At 43.9% G+C, this 26,099-nt stretch overlaps 1 protein-coding gene across 1 annotated transcript in view; it reads right to left on the reverse strand.

Annotated features, from left to right (window-relative positions):
- The window catches only part of LOC126101213 (uncharacterized), a 194,961-nt gene that overhangs the window by 156,514 nt on the left and 12,348 nt on the right, over positions 1 to 26,099 (reverse strand). The window contains exon 2 of the mRNA XM_049911905.1: positions 23,961 to 24,285. Coding sequence (XP_049767862.1) covers positions 23,961 to 24,285 — 325 coding nt within the window. The remainder of the gene's footprint in view (positions 1 to 23,960; positions 24,286 to 26,099) is intronic.

A 26,099-nucleotide genomic window follows, 5' to 3' on the forward strand; every position in this document is an offset into this window, starting at 1 on the left:
ATTCTGCTCTCTCACGATGTCTAATGACTACTGAGGTCGCTGATATGGAGTACCTGGCAGTAGGTGGCATCAAAATGCACCTAATATGAAAAACGTTTTTGTTTGTGGGTGTACCGATACTTTTGACTAGATGTTATAATCACTGAAATAACATCACGTACCTTCTCAAACCGTGAAAATTCATTTCGTTTCCTCCTCCACTCCTGGGTTCTTCGCTTTTCTTGTCAGGCAGTGTTCTCTCATCTTGAATGGGCTCCAGAAATATTTGTTATAAATGGTTTTCAGAGAAAGTGGGTTGTATTATTTCGGAGGATGTCACTCCCACCACTTACAAAACTGCAATAATCTCAATCTGCTGTTGGATGATTAAAATCTTCTCCAATGGCGACAGTATAATTGGGAAAAATACGTACTAGTAAGATGAGACTTACTCTGAAGTTTTCAGCACTGATGGGATGGTACAATAGGTCATAAATCAGGAAAGGTTCTGCGAAACCATCCGTAAAGCCATGGATTTACGATGATCGCTGTACGTTAGATGTACATAAAAAAGGTCAGCATCATCTACTACATATGTTTCCCAGGCCATTATTTAGTGCGTGGCTGAGGGTGCATCATAGCAAAATTATTGATGTTCGTTCAAAATCCATTCCCGTATTGAACGAGAAAAAACTGACTGACTGTATGCCTCTGTAAGTGTCTCAGTCTCCTTTATGTCATTTTCGTGATCCTCACACGAGATACACGTTGGTGACAGCATATTTGTTGCACAGTCATCAGTGAATACAGGTTCTTTAAATTTATCCAACGAGATCTCACGAGAAATAAATCGTCTCTTCCACAGATTGCCTTTTAATTACCCGAGTATTTCTGTTACACTTTCGTGCTGTTTCTGTCGATCTGATGAGAATCTCTGAGTTCGTTCGCTGACTCTTCTAACACCTACATGATAAGGACTCCAAACACTGGAACAATATTTTGGAACTGGTCTCAGTAGCGTCGTGTATGCGATTTCCTTTACAGATGCACCGCACTTCCCCAGAACCCTTCCAACAAACTTGTTTTTCATTCGATTACCGAAGACTGACTAAATGTCATCGTCCGATTTCTTAACCCATGAATGCTTACAAGATTTGACATGTTCAAGATGTTCACCACTAATCTTGTAATAAGATACTATCGGGATCTTATCCTTTTTTTGTTTACAGGTAGTATCTTACATTTACCTACATTTGAAGAGAGCTGTCTTCATTATACCAAGAGGAAATTTTGCCCGAGTCTTTCTGCAGTTCGTTACTCTCGCCCAACGACGATACTTCCGTGCACACAAGAGCATGGTTAGCTAACCATCTTGTGGTATTGCTGATCGAATCTACTGTGTCGTTTATGAGTACTGAAAAATATCACAAATCCTACTCCGTTTCCTTCGGGCACGACACGGTGTTACTTTCGTTTCCGAGGAACATTCACCGTCTAGTACAATATACTTCTCAGTCAAATATTCCTCAAGTCAGTCACAGATACTTATATTAAGCTAGACGCTTAATGTTCCTCGGAAACGAAAGTAACATCCTGTGTACCCCAAGGAAACTGAGTAGGACATCTTATATTTTCAGTATTCATAAACGATATAGCAGATTCGGTCAGCAGCACTATAAGATGGCTAGCTGACTATGCTCTTGTGTGTACGGAAGTATCGTCGTTGGGCGTGCGTAACGAACTGCAGAAAGACTTGGGCAAAATTTCCACTTGGTATAATGAAGGAAGCTCTCTTCAAATGTAGGTAAACGTAAAATAGTTCCTGTGAAAATGACTCTGTATGATCATATGTTGGTCAGCAGTATCGAACGTCTTTTGGAAGCCAAGGAAGTCTAAATTGCGACAAAAATATAAAAAAAGTTTGACACCTTTCGTGTTATTCAAAAACCCTTCATACCAGGTCAGTAGAATAACGACATTTTATTTTATTTCTTTTCGGAAGGGCAGTAGAATAACATTTTGTTTTATTTCTTCTGGGTTGGGCAAGCTAAGGACCACGTGCCGATTTCAGTTCTTCTTCCGTTGTTCTCTGCATATCTTCTATTACTCTTTCATCTGTTCACTATGTTTTATCTTGCTGTCTTCTAACTACTTCAGACTAATTTTTTCCCACTGCTCTACCTTACAATACTTCGATATTCAATACTTCCTAAAAACTTTTCTCTCAGTTGTTTCCTCAGTTTTTATATTATTTTTTATACCTTTTATACTTCGTGGATCCAAATTTGTTAACTTTTTATTCCACAAATTTTTGAAGATCTTTTTGGTTAATCTATTGTCTTATATTCGATATAAATTCAAAAAAATACCAGTTTCTTGTAAAATTGTTTTCCTGTTTCTATAAATACCATCGTTGCTTCATAGTTTTCAACCTTCCACAGTTTTCCTTGGGCCTAATATTTTGCTAATGAGTCGCTGTTTCATTATTTCTAATTTACCTAAATTACAGTTTGTTGCTAGACATTCACTTTCTAATAGGTATTCTGGCTTGACTGCTGTATTGTAGTACCTTATTTTTGCGTTTTTTTCACAGGAATTTGTTATTATAGAATTCTTCAGTTATACCACACGCTGATCCCAGTTTAAGTATCCTTTATAACTTGGTGCACGTTCACCTCGTGCCAGTTTCAGGTTGGCCGTCTAACGGCTTCCAAGGGCAAAAAATTTTTTATTTTCATTATTTCAAAAAATTATTGCCCAAATTTAATAAATTTAAAATGCTGTCTTAATCTACTCATTTAGAGCTATAACTTAGGTTGAAATTTTAACAACTCTTAGACAAGTATTACAGTTAGAAGCTGCGTATGTATCTTTAGGCAGCGTAACTCGTGGAGGGCCAGTTACACATAGTATATTCATCCAGTATTTGAGAATGAGTGCACTCAGGGACTTCCTACTTTACACATAATTTTAAATCTTTACGAAACTTTCTACCGCTGACATCCCCCACAAAATTATGAAAGGGAATAAGTTTATCGCTTTTTTCGCTGTTCATGTACTAAAACTTGAGAAACAGGCGTGGCGTTTTACTGTATTGCTGCCGAACTACTTACTCTATTCGCAACACAACCTGCAGACATTTTACACTTACACCATTGAACGCACCTGCAAAATTATGTCTTTGTACGATAAGTAGTACAGAAGACATGAAGTCATAAACATTAAAACGAGTGAAAAACTACACTACTGGCCATTAAAATTGCTACACCAAGAAGAAATGCAGATGATAAACGGGTATTCATTGGACAAATATATTATAGTAGAACTGACATGTGATTACATTCTCACGCAATTTGGGTGCATAGTTCCTGAGAAATCGGTACCCAGAACAACCACCTCTGGCCGTAAAAACGCCCTTGATACGCCTGGGCATTCAGTCAAACACAGCTTGGATGGCGTGTACAGGTACAGCTGGCCATGCAGCTTCAACACGATACCACAGTTCATCAGCAGTACTGACTGGCGTATTGTGACGAGCCAGTTGCTCGGCCACCATTGACCAGACGTTTTCAATTGGTGAGAGATCTGGATAATGTGCTGGCCAGGGCAGCAGTCGAACATTTTCTGTATCCAGAAAGGGCCGTACAGGACCTGCAACATGCGGTCGTGCATTATCCTGCTGAAATATAGGGTTTCGCAGGGATGGAATGAAGGATAGAGCCACGGATCGTAACACATATAAAATGTAACGTCCACTGTTCTAAGTGCCGTCAATGCGAACAAGAGGTGACCGAGACGTGTAACCAATGGCACCCCATGCCATCACGCCGGGTGATACGCCAGTATGGCGATCACGAATACACGCTTCCAATGTCGTCAAACACGGATGCGACCATCATGATGCTGTAAACAGAATCTGGATTCATCCGAAAAAATGACGTTTTGCCATTCGTGCACCCAGGTTCGTCGTTGAGTACAACATCGCAGGCGCTCCTGTCTGTGATGCAGCGTCAAGAGTAGCCGCAGCTATGGTCTCCGAGCTGATAGTCCATGCTGCTGCAAACGTCGTCGAACTGTTCGTGCAGATGGTTGTTGTCTTGCAAACGTCCCCATCTGTTGACTCAGGGATCGAGACGTGGCTGCACGATCCGTTACAGCGATGCTGATAAGATGCCTGTCATCTCGACTGCTAGTGATACGAGGCCGTTGGGATCCAGCACGCCGTTCCGTATTACCCTCCTGAACCCACCGATTCCATATTTTGCTAATACTCATTGGATCTCAACCAACGCGGGCAGCAATGTCGCGATACGATAAACCGCAATCGCGACAGGCTACAATCCGACCTCTTATCAAGGTCGGAAACGTGATGGCACGCATTTCTCCTCCTTACACGAGGCATCACAACAACGTTTCACCAGGCAACGCCAGTCAACTGCTGTTTGTGTATGAGAAATCGGTTGGAAACTTTCCTCTTGTCATCACGTTGTAGGTGTCGCCACCGGATCTTGTGTGAACGCTCTGAAAAGCTAATCATTTGCATATCACAGCATCTTCTTCCTGTCGGTTAAATTTCGCGTCTGTAGCACGTCATCTTCGTGGTGTAGCAATTTTAATGGCCAGTAGTGTAATTCCATAAGGGCCGGGTGCCTTCCTTCTCTGTAGGCTCTTTATTGTTGAAGCGACTTCCTGTGTTCTGATGCGGACATTTTGCTGTGACATTTGTGCCTCATTCGGTAGGAAACAGTATGCAAGAAGTTGTGTTCAATGATTGAGACAATGTTGGAAAGGTAAAAAATTTCAGTAACTGGTGGGAGACATCACAAAGGGAGCTCCGTCCTTACACAACAGCGGTAAAAATCACAATACCAAGAAGAAGTAGTGTAACATAAACGAAGTTGGTAGGTGTGTTTCTAAATCTGAAAGATGATGTCTATTCATGTTTCGCGCCAGTCACAAATGATTGGCGCAAGTAGCGTCACTATGAGGATGCAAATCAGGTTTGGTTTAAATATACTCTGTAACGGTCGTGAGCATTTGATACCTTTGAGACTCGACGTCGTGAGTTGATTTTAGTCAAGAATGCCTTTTAGGCGACAAAGACACCGTTGTCAACACCTCACTGAGTTTGAACGAGGTCGTGTAATAAAGCTACGAGGAGCTGGACGTTCTTTCCGCGATACCACAGAAAGATTTTGGAAAACTGATGAACTGCCGGTCACCTCATTGGTCAATAAAATGACCTTGTCCTTAAGGTGTTGCATTCTTTTTTCCGGCGGTATATTATTAGGTAGTGGCTGTTGCTTTAAAAGTATAGGCTATAGTCCGACCTTTATCGAAGTCGCAAACGTGATGGTACGCATTTCTCCTCCGTACACGAGGCATCACAACAACGTTTCACCAGGCACGCCGGTCAACTGCTGTTTGTGTATGAGAAATCGGTTGGAAACGTTCCTCATGTCAGCACGTTGTAGGAGTCACCACCGGCGCCAACTTTGCGTGAATGCTCTGAAAAGCTAATTATTTTCTTATCGGAGCATCATCTTCCTGTCGCTTAAATTTCACGTCTGTAGCACGTCATCTTCGTGGTGTAGCAATTTTAATGGCAACACATGCAGAAATTTTACACTTATACCACTGAACGTACCTGCAAAATTATATCATTGTACGATTCATAGTCCAGGAGATATGAAGTTATAAACATTAAGACGAGTGAAAAACTAGCTTTTGCTTAAAACGGAGAGGAAATTACCAGGACTGTGCTGTGTAATTAGAGCACTTAGCGACGTCTAATAAAATGTAAACATAATTTGAAACCTTTCCTAGCCAGCCGCGGTGGCCGTGCGGTTCTAGGCGCTTCAGTCCGGAACCGCGGGACTGCTACGGTCGCAGGTTCGAATCCTGCCTCGGGCATGGATCTGTGTGATGTCCTTAGGTTAGTTAGGTTTAAGTAGTTCTAAGTTCTAGGGGACTGATGACCTCAGATGTTAAGTCCCATACTGCTCAGAGCCATTTGAACCATTTGAAACCTTTTCTAAACTTTTTTCTCGACTACACGCTTAACTTTAAATGTTTAACAAAATTAACTCATTTCTATAGTAATCAGGTGTTTGGAGCTATTTTATTCGTGTGAGTTCGACTGTGTAAAGAATCGGGGGTGAGGGGCTGACTGTTTTCTTTTAAGAGATCGATCTGTATTACAGCAGATGCGGCATGTGACGACGCTGTATTCAATGTAGGCCCCACGGCAGAAATTTGAAGTCCCTATCTCGAAAAGCCTACGAGTAAAGGGGGTCAGGAGCACCGGAAAGGTAGCACGGGCGAGATGGGAGCTCGATCGCAGCACAATGGTAGTCGCATTCATAACAAGGAAGCGGCGTGGCCGCAGCGGGCGGGCAGCGGAGGCGGAGGCGGTGGCGGCCGCTGCTATAGTTAGCAGCCCGGCGGCGCGCCTGCGGGCGCCAAGAAAAATAGAAGCGCTCCTGTGGCGGCGGCGGCGGCGGCGGCGGCGGCGTACTCCGGCCCGGCTGAGTCAGCCCACCCTGTGCACACGTAAATCTTGAGTAACGACCCCGCCCAGCGGCTGTCATCCACCGTGCCAATTTCCGTACAAGTACCGTCTCCTGCGGCGTGTCACCAAACAGGCCGGCCGCTGAGTGAACAGTTCGCAGTCAGCTTCCACACCGACGATGACGCGTTGAGGGAAAACCACCCCTGTGCGACACAGGTTACTTCATTCGTACACATCCTGGAAATACACTAATTTGCCTCGGACGAAGACGTACCGCAGGATAGAATCATGGTTCCGTAGGTAACAGCAAACTTTTTCCCTGAAACCTTCGACGGTATTGTCTCTCAGTGGAATAAACGTATTACCAGCTGTAGCTGTTACTTCTGAAATAATAAACAGTTTACTTGAAACTTCCTGGCAGATTAAAACTGTGTGCCCGACCGAGACTCGAACTCGGGACCTTTGCCTTTCGCGGGCAAGTGCTCTACCATCTGAGCTACCGAAGCACGACCCACGCCCGGTACTCACAGCTTTATTTCTCTCTCTCTCGCAGGAGAGCTTCGGTAAAGTTTGGAAGGTAGGAGACGAGATACTGGCAGAAGTAAAGCTGTGAGGACCAGGCGTGAGTCGTGTTTCGGTAGCTCAGATGGCAGAGCACTTGCCCGCGAAAGGCAAAGGTCCCGAGTTCGAGTCTCGGTCGGGCACACAGTTTTAATCTGCCAGGAAGTTTCATATCAGCGCACACTCCGCTGCAGAGTGAAAATCTCATTCTGGAAACAGTTTACTTGCTTTTCCCAATCTCCCTCGTCTTCACATCACTGCCTCTATTATTTTTATTCAGGTATTTCACATCCAAAAAACCATTCCGCGGCCCGTCTTACATTCGTTTATCCAGGTACATGAGAGGTTCTATTAAGGTTACTTGGGCATACTCCACGTTAGTTTTATTTCTGTAGAACATTCACCATGCAGTGTGACGTATTAGATTACACTGAGGTGACAAAAGTCGTCGAATACGACCTAAGAAGCCAACCTCGGGGAAGATATGTTTGGATTCCGTAGAAATGTTGGAACACGTGAGGCAATACTGACCCTACGGCTTATCTTAGAAGCTAGATTAAGAAATGGCAAACCTACGTTTCTAGCATTTGTAGACTTAATGAAAGCTTTTTACAATGTTGACTGGAATACTCTCTTTCAAATTCTGAAGGTGGCAGGGGTAAAATACAGGGAGCGAAAGGCTATTTACAATTTGTACAGAAACAAAATGTCAGTTATAAGAGTCGAGGGACATGAAAGGGAAGCAGTGGTTGGGAAGGGAGTGAGACAGGATTGTAGCCTCTCCCCGATGTTATTCAATCTGTATATTGAGCAAGCCGTCAAGGAAACAAAAGAAAAATTCGGAGTAGGTATTAAAATCCATGGAGAAGAAATAAAAACTTTGAGGTTCGCCGATGACATTGTAATTCTGTCAGAGACAGCAAAGCACTTGGAAGAGCACCTGAACGGAATGTACAGGGTCTTGAAATGAGGATATAAGATGAACATCAACAAAAGCAAAACGGGGATAATGGAATGTAGTCGAATTAAGTCGGGTGATGCTGAGGGAATTAGAGTAGGAAATGAGACACTTAAAGTAATAAAGGAGTTTTGCTATTTGGGGAGAAAAATAACTGTTGATGGTCGAAGTAGAGAGGGTATAAAATGTAGACTGGCAATGGCAAGGAAAGCGTTTCTGAAGAAGAGAAATTTGTTAACATCGAGTATAGCTTTAAGTGTCAAGAAGTCGTTTCTGAAAGTATTTCTATGGAGTGTAGCCATGTATGGAAGTGAAACATGGACGATAAATAGTTTGGACAAGAAGAGAATAGAAGCTTTCGAAATGTGCTGCTACAGAAGAATGCTGAAGATTAGATGGGTAGATCACATAACTAATGAGGAGGTACTGAATAGGATTGGGGAGAAGAAAAGTTTGTGGCACAACTTGACTAGAAGAAGGGATCGGTTGGTAGGACATGTTCTGAGGCATCAAGGAATCACCAATTTGGTATTGGAGGGCAGCGTGGAGGATAAAAATCGTATAGGGAGACCAAGACATGAATACACTAAGCAGATTCAGAAGGATGTAGGCTGTAGTACGTACTGGGAGATGAAGCAGCTTGCACAGGATAGAGTAGTATCGAGAGCTGCATCAAACCAGTGTCAGGACTGAAGACCACAACAACAACGCCCTAATATCGTGTCGGACTTCCTTTTGCCCGGCGAGGTGCAGCAGCTCGACTTGACATGGACTCAACAAGTCGGTTTTAGGGAAAATGAAGAGAGCAAGTAATGGACTTCCTGCCGTGTTCTGTGTCGTCCCGCAACATTAATACAGTAACCAACCAGGGAATTGCCTTTCCATGGGCTACTGGTAACACCACAACTCAAACGGCTGTGTTTGGAGTAGTGACTGGAAAGCGCTGAGGGCTGGTGAATGACGTCGCACTATCTTCAGAGATGAATCTCGGTTCTGCAATACCCATGAGTATCATGGTTGGCGAGGATGATGGCGACCTGTAGTGAGGTCCTATTCTTCCAATGTTTTCGAGAGGCACAGCAGTGTTACTCTTGGCTCCATAGTATGGGGAGTGATCGCTTATGACATCAGTTCACGGGTGGTAGTGATTGAGGAGAATCTGACAGTCGCCGACATCCTGCGTCTTCATGTGTCACCTCTAGTTGTGTACACCTTCATGATGCCGTTTTTCAACAGGTTAATGCTCATCAGCACACGAAAAATACGTATGGATTGCCTGGGTGGTGTTGAGATTCTCCTGTGGTCAGCATTATCCCTAGATCCGTTCGCGATGTAATATGTGTGGGACCAGTTCGGACATATATCAAGGACCAGTTACAACAGTTGATGGTCAGTCCTGCACAGGAATGGAGACATTGGCTTTATGACATCCTTCCCAATCGAATCAGCGCTTCCATCCAGACCAGGGAGCCAGCAACTCCGTACAGATAAGTGGGTTCATAATACCAAGTTCACTGTGAATTTGAATCGATTTTGTAATCACTGCAATAATATCACGTAACCCCTCAAACAGTGAAGTTTCATTTCGGACCTACTTTCCTTTTAGGTGCTTTACGTTTTCTGTCAGGCGGTGTGTTTTAGAATGGTAGGAAGTTGAGATCGCAAACATTTACCTTAAACGAAAGAAATAGTATGGAGAACAGTAAGAAACGAAATAAATGTGGAAAAGCGGTGTAAATGTTGAGCAGTATCCGAACAATTGTGAAAATAAATGATGGACCTCCACCCGGTCATCCGACACTTATCGCACAGGATTTGAAGAGACATGTTAAGAATGAACTCTTGCAGTACATCCTTTCACCGAGGATCACATACTTCCTGAGCGCAAAAAAATTGAAACTGATGCCGAAGTGACGAAAGCAGTGCAAACCGATGGCTTAATGGATTGGCGGCAGCCGACTTCGAAATGAGAATTCTTAAGCTAGTGGACAGATATGACAAAGGCAAATAATGGAGAGGATTTGTAGACTGTTTTGTAAGTGGCTTGTTTGTCGTTAGTAAAATAAACTGCTTCAATTTATTAAAGCCAAACGTCGTAATTTTCTGGTTTCTGGTACATTAAAAGTGTTCCTTGGCGTTTTTTCCTTTCTGCAATGATTAAGAATTTTCTAGAACTTCTTTCGTGATAGTCCCTCTAGCTGCCATCATTGGCTTTTTACATGACGCAGAAAAAAGATATCATGGCGTTAATTTGGCATTGTGGTGCTACAGTCGAAAGTGTTGCCAGTCAGCGAGGAGTTCCTCTTAAGGAGCCGGTTGCAAGAATTTTTTAGATTACGACAATCCTTAACAAAACTCTAGGAATTTCCTAGAGGAAGGGCCAATCATTTCTTCGAGGGTGTGAACTTTGCACTAGCGTTGAAGATAAAAATTTTGGGCAATTAATGTGAAAATGACATTTCATACAAAACGTATGTCGAGAATTATTTTCTGTTTTCGTTTATTACTACTGTCTTACTTAACAGTTACTAATTAGCTTGTTGGAACAAAAGTTAATTCATGCTCTCTATAGATTAACAACAATGAAAACAAGTCTCCCTTACATTCTGTTATTGAAAACATTGCGTCATACAGTACACCATGTCGACTACACAGCCGTAAGTCTTGTTATATTAACCAACAATATTGCATTAATTATAGCATAATCGATGTAGTAGTCTAGTTTTAATCGCTAAGTATCACGGAAACGGACACCTATGTTACGGATTAGCATCAGACAGTGCGCTCCAAAGATTCGAAGCTATGCAGTTCAAAGCCTTGCCTATGCTCACTGAGCGGTTCATGCCAACACCAACCAACCACCGTTAAAATTGCGACGAATATTCTTCTGCAAGAAATTCCTCCTCTTGTGTCTTGACGAAAAAATCTGAGAATTAATATCCCATTGTGTCTGCAGAAGGTACTGGACAAATATGCAACTTCCATCCGTCGTGGCTGGATATACGAGGTGCGACAATATAGTAATAAGACTGATTCTCTTTGCAAGATGTGGCAACACTGCACACTTGCGTAGGTACAATATCTTTGACCTTGGTCTATGAGCTGCTTCTAATTGAAGCGGCACATCGATGCAACTGCTCAGTCGTGAGTTGTGCTGTAATAAGTTAACATATGTTTGTATCTCTCATCAAGGAAATGGAACCGCATAATATTGCGCAATGGTATGCCATTTCTTTTTGCGTTAAATTGGGTGAAAAGGCGACAACTTATAGTAAGCTTCAGAAGGCTTTTGGAGAGGAGGTTACGTCAAGAGCTCAAGTTTTTCGTTGGCATAAAATGTTTAGTAGAGGCAGAACGAATGTTGAAGATGAAGACCGCAGTGGACGACCATCAACCTTCTTTGCTTCTTTGATTCCAAGGGAATTGTTCATAAAGAGTGGGTGCCTCCCGGACAAACAGTTAACCAATATTACTACAAAGAAATTTTAGAAAGACTTCGTAAAAGAATTCTTTGTGTCCATGCCAACATTGCTGATAATTGGATTCTGCATGACGATAATGCGCCATCCCATACTGCTCTCTCAGTACAGCAATTTTTAACCTCAAAACAAATTTCAGTACTACCACAGTCATCTTATTCACCAGATATCGCTCCGTGCGACCTTTTTTCTATTTCCAAGAGTCAAATTGGCGGTCAAGGGACACCAGTTTCAAACACCACAAGACATCCAAAAAGCTGTGACGAGGATCTTGGAGGATATTACAGAAGAGGAGTCCCAGAAATGTTACCATCAATGGCAGAAGCGCTGGAAAAAGTGTGTGCAATCAGAAGGGAACTACTTTGAAGGAGAATACACTAAACGTGACTAAAATGGTAAGCAACATTTTTTTTCCACATCAGTGTCATTACTTTATTGTCGCACCTCGTATGAAAATGCAGACATTAACGCACCAGGTGTGCAAAAGCCCTCTTCCTCAGCAAAGATTCAACTAACGCAACAGCTGTGGAATTTATGTCTCACTTGGTGTATACAGATGTGCCAAAGTCTAGTGAAGGGGATGGTAGTGGTTTTTGGATGCCGTGGAGCAAACAAGGACATACAAGATGGATCCACACTCCACAGTTGTTCTAGCCGAGCTGACTGCCACTCTGGAAGCCCTACTACTCGCACAGAGGTCCACAGCAGACCCAATAGTTATGATCTCTGATAGTACGTCAGCTCTACAACTAATTAGAAACTATCATTATAGTTGTACCAACCCCACAGTTGCAGCAATTGTCGACGTTGTGTTTCGTGTGAAAAGGAACAGTCGCAACGTCGTGATGATGGTATGGATGGAATGCCACTCTGGTATATCTGGAATTGAATAAATAGACGCCCTAGCAAAGCAGGCATCTCTGGATGGACTAAGTAAATATGATAAACTGCCTCTCACAAATATAATACCTATACTCAGAAAGCGGTTATCATCGGACTAGCAAGAGAAGTGGTCGCGGACATCAAAATCGAAGGCAGTCACTACGCACTAGTTCGCCCCGCGATTCCAAGAGTACCATGGTGTAAGAAGATAGAAACGACAACGAGCCTCACGACAATTACAACACGTCTGAAATTTAGTCAATGAAAGTTCAACAAACACCTCCGTCGCCTCATCGTATGCGCCACCCGCCTATGTGTTTGCGGAGAGCAAGAAAAACCGAACCCGAAAAACGCACCAAATAAATGTCCTTGCTAGTAATCTTAAGTCTCTTGCTCATAAGTTCCCAAGCAGCCTCTAAACCTTGTTAACATCCAACAATGTGCCAGCTTGTAAGCTACTGTACTAGTTCGTCAACAGTGCCAACATCCAGGTATAGCTCCTTGCGCTGCTAATCTAATGCTCTTGTACTTAGAATGCGAGGGGAAGACGAAAACTCAATAACCTGACTATATCCCTACGTAATACTCTGCAAAAAATGGAACGGTCAACTTCCAGATGTACGTCACTATGTACCTCCTACGTATACCCGTTTGAATACGTATGTAACTACAGGGTGTTTGAAAAATGACCGGTATATTTGAAACGGCAATAAAAACTAAACGTGCAGCGATAGAAATACACCGTTTGTTGCAATATGCTTGGGACGGCAGTACATTTTCAGGCGGACAAACTTTCGAAATTACAGTAGTTACAATTTTCAACAACAGATGGCGCTGCAAGTGATGTGAAAGATATAGAAGACAACTCAGTCTGTGGGTGCGCCATTCTGTACATCGTCTTTCTGCTGTAAGCGTGTGCTGTTCACAATGTGCAAGTGTGCTGTAGCCAACATGGTTTATTCCTTAGAACAGAGGATTTTTCTGGTGTTGGAATTCCACCGCCTAGAACACAGTGTTGTTGCAACAAGACGAAGTTTTCAACGGAGGTTTAATGTAACCAAAGGACCGAAAAGCGATACAATAAAGGATCTGTTTGAAAAATTTCAACGGACTGGGAACGTGACGGATGAATGTGCTGGAAAGGTAGGGCGACCGCGTACGGCAACCACAGAGGGCAATGCGCAGCTAGTGCAGCAGGTGATCCGACAGCGGCCTCGGGTTTCCGTTCGCCGTGTTGCAGCTGCGGTCCAAATGACGCCGACGTCCACGTATCGTCTCATGCGCCAGAGTTTACACCTCTATCCATACAAAATTCAAACGCGGCAACCCCTCAGCGCCGCTACCATTGCTGCACGAGAGACATTCGCTAACGATATGGTGCACAGGATTGATGACGGCGATATGCATGTGGGCAGCATTTGGTTTACTGACGAAGCTTATTTTTACCTGGACGGCTTCGTCAAGAAACAGAACTGGCGCATATGGGGAACCGAAAAGCCCCATGTTGCAGTCCCATCGTCCCTGCATCCTCAAAAAGTACTGGTCTGGGCCGCCATTTCTTCCAAAGGAATCATTGGCCCATTTTTCAGATCCGAAACGATTACTGCATCACGTTATCTGGACATTCTTCGTGAATTTGTGGCGGTACAAACTGCCTTAGACGACACTGCGAACACCTCGTGGTTTATGCAAGATGGTGCCCGGCCACATCGCACGGCCGACGTCTTTAATTTCGTGAATGAATATTTCGATGATCGTGTGATTGCTTTGGGCTATCCGAAACATACAGGAGGCGGCGTGGATTGGCCTCCCTATTCGCCAGACATGAACCCCTGTGACTTCTTTCTGTGGGGACACTTGAAAGACCAGGTGTACCGCCAGAATCCAGAAACAATTGAACAGCTGAAGCAGTACATCTCATCTGCATGTGAAGCCATTCCGCCAGACACGATGTCAAAGGTTTCGGGTAATTTCATTCAGAGACTACGCCATATTATTGCTACGCATGGTGGATATGTGGAAAATATCGTACTATAGAGTTTCCCAGACCGCAGCGCCATCTGTTGTTGAAAATTGTAACTACTGTAATTTCGAAAGTTTGTCTGCCTGAAAATGTACTGTTGTCCCAAGCATATTGCAACAAACGGTGTATTTCTATCACTGCTCGTTTAGTTTTTATTGCCGTTTCAAATATACCAGTCATTTTTGAAACATCCTGTATATGTGTGGCTGTAACACTCAACTCTGGTTCATATACACTATTCTCCTATTCTGTCTAAATGGTATTAATACACCTGCACAAATATTCAGTTCTCTATGCGAAAGTTGTGTAGCAGTTCTCACAGGAGATGCAAAGAACATTTTATTGTTAATTTAGATATATAGTAATTAACGTTGGTCATTTGTTAATTCTATGTTACATCGTATAATTATACGAGGGTAGGACTTAAATAATTTCTACCAAAATAGTCAAAACCAATTGTAATATGACTTTTCCCTGTGGTTTGCTGGCTGCATGGGCAAGTTTCAAATGCTAATAAATCGTGTCTAACGATGCCAGCCTTGGATAGGAGTTTAAAGTTTGCCTACCTTTGGATATTAAGCTTAATTATCTTGAGCTATTTACCCACCAGCTGCTCTCTACATCGACATGGATGCTCTGCAAATCACATTTAAGTGCCTGGCAGAGGGTTCTTCAAACCATCTTCACAATTCTCTATTATTCAAATCTCGTATAGCGCGTGGAAAGAACGAACAACTATATCTTTCCGTATGAGCTCTGATTTCCCTTATTTTATCGTGGTGATCGTTTCTCCCTATGTAGATCGGTGTCAACAAAATATTTTCGCATTCGGAGGAGAAAGTTGGTGATTGGAATTTCGTGAGAAGATTCCGTCGCAACGAAAAACGCTTTTCTTTTAATGATGTCCACCCCAAATCCTATATCATTTCTCTGACACTCTCTCCCATATTTCGCGATAATACAAAACGTGCTGCCCTTCTTTGAACTTTTTCGATATTCTCCATCAGTCCTATCTGGTAAGGATCCCACATCGCGCAGCAGTATTCTAAAAGAGTACGGACAAGTGTAGTGTAGGCAGTCTCCTTAGTAGATCTGTTACATTTTCTAAGTGTCCCGCCAATAAAACGCAGTCTCTGGGCCGGCCGCTGTGGCCGAGAGGTTCTAGGCGCTGCAGTCCGGAACCGCGCTGCTGCTACGGTCACAGCTTCGAATCCTGCCTCGGGCATGTATGTGTGTGATGTCCTAAGGTTAGTTAGGTTTAAGTAGTTCTAAGTCTAGGGGAATGATGACACCAGATGTTAAGTCCCATAGTGCTCAGAGCCAGTTGAACCACTTTTTGTGCGTCAATAGACAGTTTTCTTCGATGTAATTCATAATGTTTGAACACAATATACGTTCCAAAATCTTGTTGCATATCGACGTTAACGATATGGGCCTTTAATTTAGTGGATTACTACTACTACATTTCTCGAATATTGGTGTGACGTGTGCAACTTTCCAGTGTTTGGGTGCGGATCTTTGGTCGAGCGAGCGGTTGTATATGATTGTGAAGTGTGGACTAATGCATCAACATACTCCGAAAGGAACCTAACTGATATACAGTCTGGACCAGAAGACTTGCTTTTATTAAGTGATTTACTCCGAGGATATTTACTTCTACGTTACTCATGTTGGCAGCTGTTCTTGATTCAAATTCTGGAATATTCACTTTGTCTTCTTTTGTGAAGGCATTTCGGAAGGTAGTGTTTAATAAATCTACTTTGGCAGCACTGTTCTCGATAGTATCTACATTGCCATCGTGCATTGAAAGCATTGATTGTTTCTTGCCGCTAACATACTTCAAATACGACCAGAATCTAATTGGATTTTCTACCAAGTTTGGAGACAAAGTTTCGTTGTTGAAACTGTTATAAGTATCTCGCATTGAAGTTCGAGCTAAATTTCGAACTTCTGTAAGAGATCACTAATCCTGGGGATTTTGCGTCTGTTTAAATTTGGCACGTTTGTTTCGTTGTTTCTGCAACAGTGTTCTAATCCGTTTTGTGTATCAAGGAGGATCAGCCCCGTCGTTTGTTAATTTATTTGCTATAAATCTCTCAATTGCTGCCGATACTACTTCTTTGAATTCAAGCCACATCTGGTCTACACCTACATTATTAATTTGGAATGAGCGGAGATTGTCTCTCAATGTTGCTTTTGCTTAACAGTTGTCAGCTGCGGGAAAGCAGATTAGATAAACAGCCTTTCGTGCGCTCGCAGCAAATTTGCTGGGTACGAAGACCCTTGACTTAGTATCAGGTTTTGCATGCGCCCACTATATCCCATGAATAGTTACACTACTGGCCATTAAAATTACTGCAAAAAGAAGAAATGCAGATGGTAAACGGGTATTCATTGCACAAATATATTATACTAGAACTGACATGTGATTACATTTTCACGCAATTTGGGTGCATAGATCCTGAGAAATCAGTACCCAGAACAACCACCTCCGGCCGTAATAACGGCCTTGATACGCCTGGACATTGAGTCAAACACAGCTTGGATGGCGTGTACAGGTACAGCTGCCCATGCAGATTCAACATGATACCACACTTCATCAAGAGTAATGACTGGCATATTGTGACGAGCCAGTTGCTCGGCTACCATTGACCAGATAGTTTCAATTGGTGAGAGATCTGGAGAATGTGCTGGCCAGGGCGGCAGTCGAACATTTTCTGTATTCAGAAACGCCCGACAGGGCCTGCAACATGCGGTCGTGCATTATCCTACTGAAATGTAGGGTTTTAGCAGGGATCGAATGAAGGGTAGAGCCACGGGTCGTAACACATCTGAAATGTAACGTCCACTATTCAAAGTGCAGTCAATGCGAACAAGAGGTGACCGAGACGTGTAACCAGTGGCACCCCATACCATCACGCTGGGCGATACGCCATTATGGTGATGACGAATACACGCTTCCAATGTGTGTTCACTGCGATGTTGCCAAACACGGATGCGACCAGCATAATGCTGTAAACAGAACATAGATTCATCTGAAAAAATGAAGTTTTGCCATTCGTACACCCAGGTCCGTCGTCGAGTACACCATCGCAGGCGCTCCTGTCTCAAATGCAGCGTCAAGGGTAACCGCAGCCACGGTCGCCGAGCTGATAGTCCATGCTGCTGCAAATGTCGTCGAACTGTTCGTGCAGATGGTTGTTGTCTTGCAAACGTCCCCACCTGTTGACTTAGGGATCGAAAAGTGGCTGCACGATCCGTCACTGCCATGCGGATAAGATGCCTGTCATCTCGACTGCTAGTGATACGAGGCCGTTGGGATCCAGGACGACGTTCCGTATTACCCTCCTGAATCCACCGATTCTGTATTCTGCTATCAGTCATTGGATCTCGACCAACGCGAGCAGCAATGTCGCGATACAATAAACCGCAATCGCGATAGTCTACAATCCCACCTTTATCAAAGTCTGAAACGTGATGGTACGCATTTCTCCTCCTTACACGAGGCATCACAACAACGTTTCACCAGGCAACGCCGGTCAACTGCTGTTTGTGTATGAGAAATCGGTTGGAAACTTTCCTCATGTCAGCACTTTGTAGGTGTCGCCACCGGCGCCAACCTTGTGTGCATGCTCTGAAAAGCTAACAATTTGCATATCACAGCATCTTCTTCCTGTCGGTTAAATTTTGCGTCTGTAGATCGTCATCTTCGTGGTGTAGCAATTTAAATGGCCAGTAGTGTGTTTTGAGTTCCGACGACGTTGCTAATTCATTCTGTTGCTATAGCCCAAGTGGCTCTGTTACCTCACAAGTTACCCGAAAAGTCATTTCTTAATTAGAGTGTCATTTTATGTTTTCCTACTATAATAGTACTACCGTGTAATAACTTATTTGTGACCTTTTTGCGGTCTAATGCGAGTGATTTCGTCAATGTATAAAAAATATGCAAAATGGTTTTGTGGAAGAAATCTGCAGCTTACTTTTCAGTAAGTTATACATTCATCATCAATCGGATTAATGACAGCTGTTGCGATGGAGAGAGGTACTCGAATGAATTGCAAATGAAATAGTTCAGTGTGTGAAGTAAGGCGATGTCGTCGGATTTTCGGGATCCTGTACTGACTGTCAGAGTAAAAGTAGAATGTAGGATGAGGAAGATGCGTGGTACTGGCTATTCTCTGTCTCTCTTTTATTTATTTTTAAGCAAACTGGGCTTTTCGCGTGTCGCAGTTTCTGGTATCAGCGGACGGCGTCGACCATCAAGAGTTGCAGAGTAAACAGAAAATGATATGATCCGTATCTGCACAGACGGCGAGGTAGGAGAGGGACTGCTGTAGTGGGTGAGAGAGACTCCTTCGTGAACGACTACACTGCAATAGGGGAGGTGCAGCTCGACAGATGGAGCCCATGCATAAACGCATATCTCGTGTAATTTAGTAGCTACAGCTGTTGTTGTTGTTGTGGTCTTCGGTCCTGAGCTCTCCATGCTACTCCTTTGCTATCCTGTGCAAACTGCTTCATCTCCTAGTACCTGCTGCAGCCTACATCCTTCTGAATCTGCTTAGTGTATTCATCTCTTGGTCTCCCTCTACGATTTTTACCCTCCACGCTGCCCTCCAATACTAAGTTGCTGATTCCTTGATGCCTCAGAATATACTACTTTAAGTGTCTCATTTCCTAATCTAATACCCTCGGCATCACCCGATTTAATTCGACCACATTCCTACAGCTAGCTAGTATGAAATGAATCGTATTAACAGTTTACGTCAGTACGGCCAGTAATTCGACAAATATGGACGTTTAAAGTCGATACTTTCTCACTAGAGTGCTCAAAATGCATAGTCACGTAAGCAAAGATTCAATCAAAGTAAAATAAGTCCGACCATCCACTGCTAGAATAAAATCTCGTAAAACTAAAAATGGGTCAGAAATGTAGCACTGTGGACAATGTTGCCTACTACGATACTGCCAGTGTAAGATAAAGAAAAACGGGCACGTGTGATACCCTGTTTGGTATTATTATCAAAAAATAAAAATTCTTCTCCTTGTGCAGCTTTCGTGCAGTAATGAAGCGTGGGGCATTACTGTTATCTACATCCCCCAACACCCTCCTTTTTTTATTCTGTTTGTTGTGGAATTAGAATAATTGGCAGTTCCTGCAACCCTCTCAAGCACACCTTTTAATCAGATTTTTGCTTCCTTGCTTGCCTCTTCCGACATTAATTTACTGACTTTCCGCGTATTCAAACGTGCCTGATTACGAAAAACTTTCCCTAGTCTTGTGGTGCGCAAATACTTCAGTACAATGTTGTGTGATAAAGAGGTAGCAGCGAGAACGCTCGTAAGTCCGCACGTCAGCAGGTGACGGAAACGACCGGAGGCTATGCGCTCCACTTTCTAACACAGCAGTGTCCTTGATGGGAGGTTCACGTTAAGGGAGCTGGTTCGTGAACACTAGGGGAAATCTGGAAAATTTTGTCAGTTTTCTAATTGGTGTAGCTCAAAGAATAAGAGCTGTAAGCCCTTGTGATGTTTGCAATCTTTTAACAGATCTGGTGGAAACACTTTGGTATATGAACGACATGTTTTGGTCTCACACCAAATTCTTAATTGCATTTAGTGTTGCAACAGAAATAAAGCACGTTAATTATTTTATGCACAGCATACAATCACGTATGTAGAAATAAAACCTAATTAGAGGTTGATTTTTTTCTGGGAGTTCTTTACACAATTATGTTTACAGTAGACTTTCAAAAAGATGTTGCTCAATTTTTTAATAGTGATTATAAAAATGCCAGTAATTATAGTTTTTATCTAAAAAGTCTTTAATTTTCAAATTTCTGTCGGAATATACAAAATTTCAGCCATCTGTCTTTTACAGTTTTTAACCAATGTGTACCAGAACATCCAAAAAGTGAACGTCCGGGAAATTAAAATTAAAGCTTGCTTGTTTGATGGCTCCCAATACTGATTTCTCTTCTTCGAAGAGTTGCCAGGGGTCAACGCCAGTTAAAATGCTTTGCATATTTAGTCCAACAGGCACTCTGATCAATTCGATAACCTTAAACCTTGACACTGCACCACAACTGAAGCGTAGCACAGCATCCAGGACACCTATTTTCAAAGTATTTAGTCCAACCAGAACAGTTTTTGGTATCAGTTCCCGTATAGAGTTGTTAAAACTTTCATCTGGGTTTTGAGTCCTGCAGTGTAATTACTTGTCATAATCTAGTGCACTAAGAAATATGGCCCGCATCTCGTGGTCGTGCGGTAGCGTTCTCGCTTCCCACGCCCGGGTTCCCGGGTTCGATTCCCGGCGGGGTCAGGGATTTTCTCTGCCTCGTGATGGCTGGGTGTTGTGTGCTGTCCTTAGATTAGTTAGGTTTAACTAGTTCTAAGTTCTAGGGGACTGATGACCATAGATGTTAAGTCCCATACTGCTCAGAGCCATTTGAACTAAGAAATATGGGACTAAAAAGTCATGAAAACAAACAAGTGAGAACAAAATCATGTTTCTGACAGAGCTGTCTGTGTCACATTGTCGCGTAGTCATGTGTGCATACACTTTTAATTCCTCTAGTTTTCGGGCTTTGTCCGGTGCAGTTTCCTCGAAGAAAACTTTATCTTATGCAGAAAAGTACAGAAAATTTTTAAGAAAAAAATTTAAAAATTCTGGTTTTTTTTGTACTTGTTTACATGCTAATGCCCTTAAATGAAATGCGGTCGTTGACAAGTCTGCTGCCGTCGTTAATTTAAGAATAAGTGTCCAATCATATGCACGTGTTTCTTTGCCTACAACACACTAAGTGTCCTGTACCATCAGCAACATAACGGGCAACTAACATGACCCTTCCAAGCGTGTTGGTACTTGTATGCCGCCTCTTCCTCCCAGCCGTTGTTCCTTATCGCCTCTCTCTGCGGGGTCCCTGCCACTTGCACTCAAACCTATAGCACCATCATAGACAAGACTTCCGTGAATTGCGGGTGGATGTTGAGCGGTCAGACATCAAAATAGCTCCCAGTTCCATCGGCGTCTGGTGAAGTCGATGCCACTACACTTCGCCGCCGTCACCACTGCGGAAGGGACTCTACACGCTGCTAAGAAGCTGTCTCTAACTCAGATGCTCTTGTATTTCTCTCGTTTGACGAAAAATGCTGAAGGGTACACTGTCGGCATCTACCAGCACATTACCAACACAGGGACGAGGTCACCAGTTGTAAAAGTAATGGCCGGGTCATCTCAAGCGAATGTCGTTGCCACCATTCTTGATCACGATATACAGGGTGGTCCATTGATAGTGACCGGGCCAAATATCTCACGAAATATGCATCAAACGAGAAATTTACGAAGAACGAAACTCATCTAGCTTAAAGGGGGAAACCAGATGGCGCTGTGTTTGGCACGCTAGATGGCGCTGCCATACATCAACTGCGTTTTTTTAAAAACAGGAATCCCCATTTTTATTACATATTTGTGTAGTACGTAAAGAAATATGAATGTTTTAGTTGGACCACTTTTTTCGCTTAGTGATAGATGACGCTGTAATAGGTACAAACGTATAAGTACGTGGTATCACGTAACATTCCGCCAGTGCGGACGGTATTTGCTTCGTAATACATTACCCCTGTTAAAATGAACCGTTTACCAATTGCGAAAAAGGTCGATATCGTGTTAATGTGTGGCTGTTGTGATCAAAATGCCCAGCTGGCGTGTGCTATGTATGCTGCTCGGTATTCTGGACGACATCATCCAAGTGTCCGGACCGTTCGCCGGATGGTTACGTTATTTAAGGAAACAGTAAGTGTTCAGCCACATGTGAAACGTCAACCACGACCTGCAACAAATGATGATGCCCAAGTAGGTGTTCTAGCTGCTGTCGCGGCTAATCCGCACATCAGTAGCAGACAAACTTCGTGAGAATCGGGCATCTCAAAAACGTCGGTGTTGAGAATGCTATATCAACATCGATTGCACCCGTACCATATTTCTATGCACCAGGAATTGCATAGCGACGACTTTGAACGTCGTGTACAGTTCTGCCACTGGGCACAAGAGAAATTACGGGACGATGACAGATTTTTTTGCACGCGTTCTATTTAGCGACAAAGCGTCATTCACCAACAGCGGGAATGTAAAAAATGTTCAAATGTGTGTGAAATCTTATGGGACGTAACTGCTAAGGTCATCAGTCCCTAAGCTTACACACTATTTAACCTAAATTATCCTAAGGACAAACACACACTCCCATGCCCGAGGGAGAACTCGAACCTCCGCCGGGACCAGCAGCACAGTCTATGACTGCAGCGCCTTAAACCGCTCGGCTAATCCCGCGCGGCGCGGTAACGTAAACCGGAATAATACGCACTATTGGGCAACGGAAAATCCACGATGGCTGCGACAAGTGGAACATCAGTGACCTTGGCGGGTTAATGCATGGTGCGGCATTATGGGAGGAAGGATAATTGGCCCCCTTTTTATCGATGGCAATCTAAATGGCGCAATGTATCCTGATTTCTTACGTAATGTTCTACCGATGTTACTACAAGATGTTTCACTGCATGACAGAATGGCGATGTACTTCCAACATGATGCATGTCTGGCACATAGCTCGCGTGCGGTTGAAGCAGTATTGAATAGCATATTTCATGAGAGGTGGATTGGTCGTCGAAGCACCATAACACGGCCCGCACGTTCACCGGATCTGACGTCCCGGAATTTCTTTCTGTGGGGAAAGTTGAAGGATATTTGGTATCGCGATCCACAGACAACTCCTGACAACATGCGTCAGCGCATTGTCAATGCATGTGCGAACATTACGGAAGGTGAACTACTCACTGTTGAGAGGAATATCGTTACACGTATTGCCAAATGCATTGAGATTGACAGGCATCATTTTGAGTATTTATTGCATTAATGTGGTATTTACAGGTAATCACGCTGTAACAGCATGCGTTTTCAGAAATGGTAAGTTCACAAAGGTACATTGGAACAACCGAAGTAAAATGTTCAAACGTACCTACGTTCTGTATTTTAATTTAAAAAAACCTACCTGTTACCAACTGTTCGTCTAAAATTGTGAGCCATATGTTTGTGACTATTACAGCGCCATCTATCACAAAGCGAAAAAAGTTGTCCATCTAAAACATTCATATTTCGTTACGTACTGCACGAATATGCAATAAAAAATGTGGGTTCGTATTTAAAAAAACGCAGTTGATATCCGTTTGACCTATGGCACCGCCATCTAGCGCGCCAACCATAGCGCCATCTGGTTGCCCCCTTCATGCTAGACAAGTTTCGTTCTTTGTAGCTTTTTCGTTTGACGGTTATTTCGCGAGTATTTGGCCCGTTCACGATCAATGGACCACCCTGTATAGAAAACAATGCAATGCTTTAAACCCGTTTGTGACACCTGTTAGTAGGCGAAGATCATCGTTCGTGTGCTTAATAACGTTCCCATTTACGAAGCTCTCGTGCAAATCTGCACTAATACGAAGAACCCGTCCTACTGTCAATTTTGTCAGAGAGTAGAACTAGAGAGGCGGCAGCGGGCAGTGGGTACTTACGCTTTATTGCGGATCTTGAGGTGGGTCGGCGCGCCCTTGCCGCGCGAGTGCGCCGGCGCCGGCAGCAGGCGCGCCCTGTCGCGGTACCAGGAGAAGCTGACTGCGCCGGAGGAGGAGGAGGAGGAGAAGGAGGGGGAGGAGGGCGCCGACGCCGACGTCCGGCGGGGCCGCCGGCCGTAGCCGGGCCGCTGGCGCTGGCGCTGGCGCTGGCGGGGCCGCTGGTGCTGCCGCCTGGCGGGCGCGCGGCACACCAGTCGCAGGCGGTCGCCCTCGCGCACGCTCACGGTGGCCGGCAGCGCCTGCAGCGACAGCCGCGGCCGCGAACCTGCAACGCGAACAACAGACACGCTAGAGAGGTGCCCGCGAAGCCGAGAGACCAGCCACACCAGTGGGCTAGTGCAAAGCAACGCTTTTAGTCATGCGGTTGCCAGCACGACCAGCAACGCACGGTGGCTGACACAAACCAGTACTCCATGAGGATGATGTCCGCCTCCGTAGCGCAGCGGTAGCGTTAAGCCGTAGGCACACGGACCTTGCTGCCGAACGTTAACGTTGAGCGTGCCAAGTTCAACGTGCTGCTGAACGCTCAGGAACGGTGCGAATTGTGCATACGGTACGTGGGCCCCATCGTGACATACGGTATCGCGACGCACTTAGCGGCAGTTGTGGGATGTTTCCAGTTCGTAAATCACACTGTTTACTTAACGGGCGCGCGCAAGATTCCCACGTTAGCTCTATTAAAACGCACATTTCCTGCATCGTCCACGAAAAGGAAAGTACAATGTCCAATAAATAAGGACACAGGCTTATAAAGGTTCCATTACAAACAATGCGGTACTAATTTGGTTATTGGTTGTTTCATCATTCCCACACTTTAGTAAAACCCCAAGGTCAGTCTTACGTGAGGACTGTTCCTACCCCCCAGTTGCAGAATCTTTGCAACATGTGAATTACGAAGCGTAAAAGAAAAAAGAGCAAAATATCTTTATACAAGTAGCGCAACCTGTCCTTTAGATTAAGCCAATCGAATAAAGTCACCCCTCAAAAAATGGTTTACATAACAACAAATATTATAATACATACTTATATTAAACTAATAATAAAGTATCAGAACCCAATTAAATCGCGAATGCTAAGAAAAAAAAATATGCAGGCGTCGAGACTCGAACCGCCGCCGCAATTAACACCTCAACACAGGACACTGACGCTACCCATTACGCTACACAAGAACACCCGAGAGACCGCCAATTTTTTTATGTTAACTGTTGCTGACAACCTTAATCGTAGATATGTTACTAAATGAAATTTAATTATAGGAAGTTGTACCAAGAACAATGCGTTTTGGGTGGATCTTCTGTGCATCGCTGCCTTTAGATAGCCTACTCTCATAATACGCAAATTACAATACGAATATGATGTTTGTCATTATTTTATTGGAACGAATCACACAGTTAACAACGGGTTTTCCAGTGATTCTCAATTTGCTGGTGCCCAGAAACGGCATACATACATATAGGGTTGAAATGAATGCCAATATGGCGCCTCACAACTCTGTACTGAAGGGAGACGGCGTACGTGTGACGTAGGTGACGTTGTGACATCTCATTGGTCAACGCTCAGACGCACGCTCAGAATATCTGACATGTCAGATATTGCTCTGCACGTTCAGAAAGACTCCCGAACGTGCTATTCCACGCTATGACGTCAGAAACTCGGCACGCTCAGCGCTCAACGTTCGGATGCTCGGTCCGTGTGCCGACGCCTTTACCGTCTCCCACGCAACGGGGCCCGGGTTCGATTCACGGCAGGGGATTGGGTGTTGTGTCCATCATCATTGACATGCAAGTCGCCGAAGTGGCGTCAACTAGTGATGGGGAGCTCGTGAAGGAGTCGTTCAAATGAACGCTTCACTCTAGTGAAGTGTGAACCAATCACTCAGTTTCTGTGAACTGGTACTTCAAACTCTTCACAGATAGCACACTCCACACTTTTTTCTAGTTCGTTCACTCACTCTCTTCCCCTCTCCCTCTCCCGCTACATCGGCGCTACGTCACTCATCCTCCCTTCGCTTCAGTCCTCCCTCTACTGCCTGTCGACGAATCGCGCGGTGTTTGTGGGGAACGATAGGTTTACGAGGGG

The sequence above is a fragment of the Schistocerca cancellata genome, chromosome 9 (assembly GCF_023864275.1).
Source record: "Schistocerca cancellata isolate TAMUIC-IGC-003103 chromosome 9, iqSchCanc2.1, whole genome shotgun sequence".
NCBI classification, from domain to species: domain Eukaryota; kingdom Metazoa; phylum Arthropoda; class Insecta; order Orthoptera; family Acrididae; genus Schistocerca; species Schistocerca cancellata.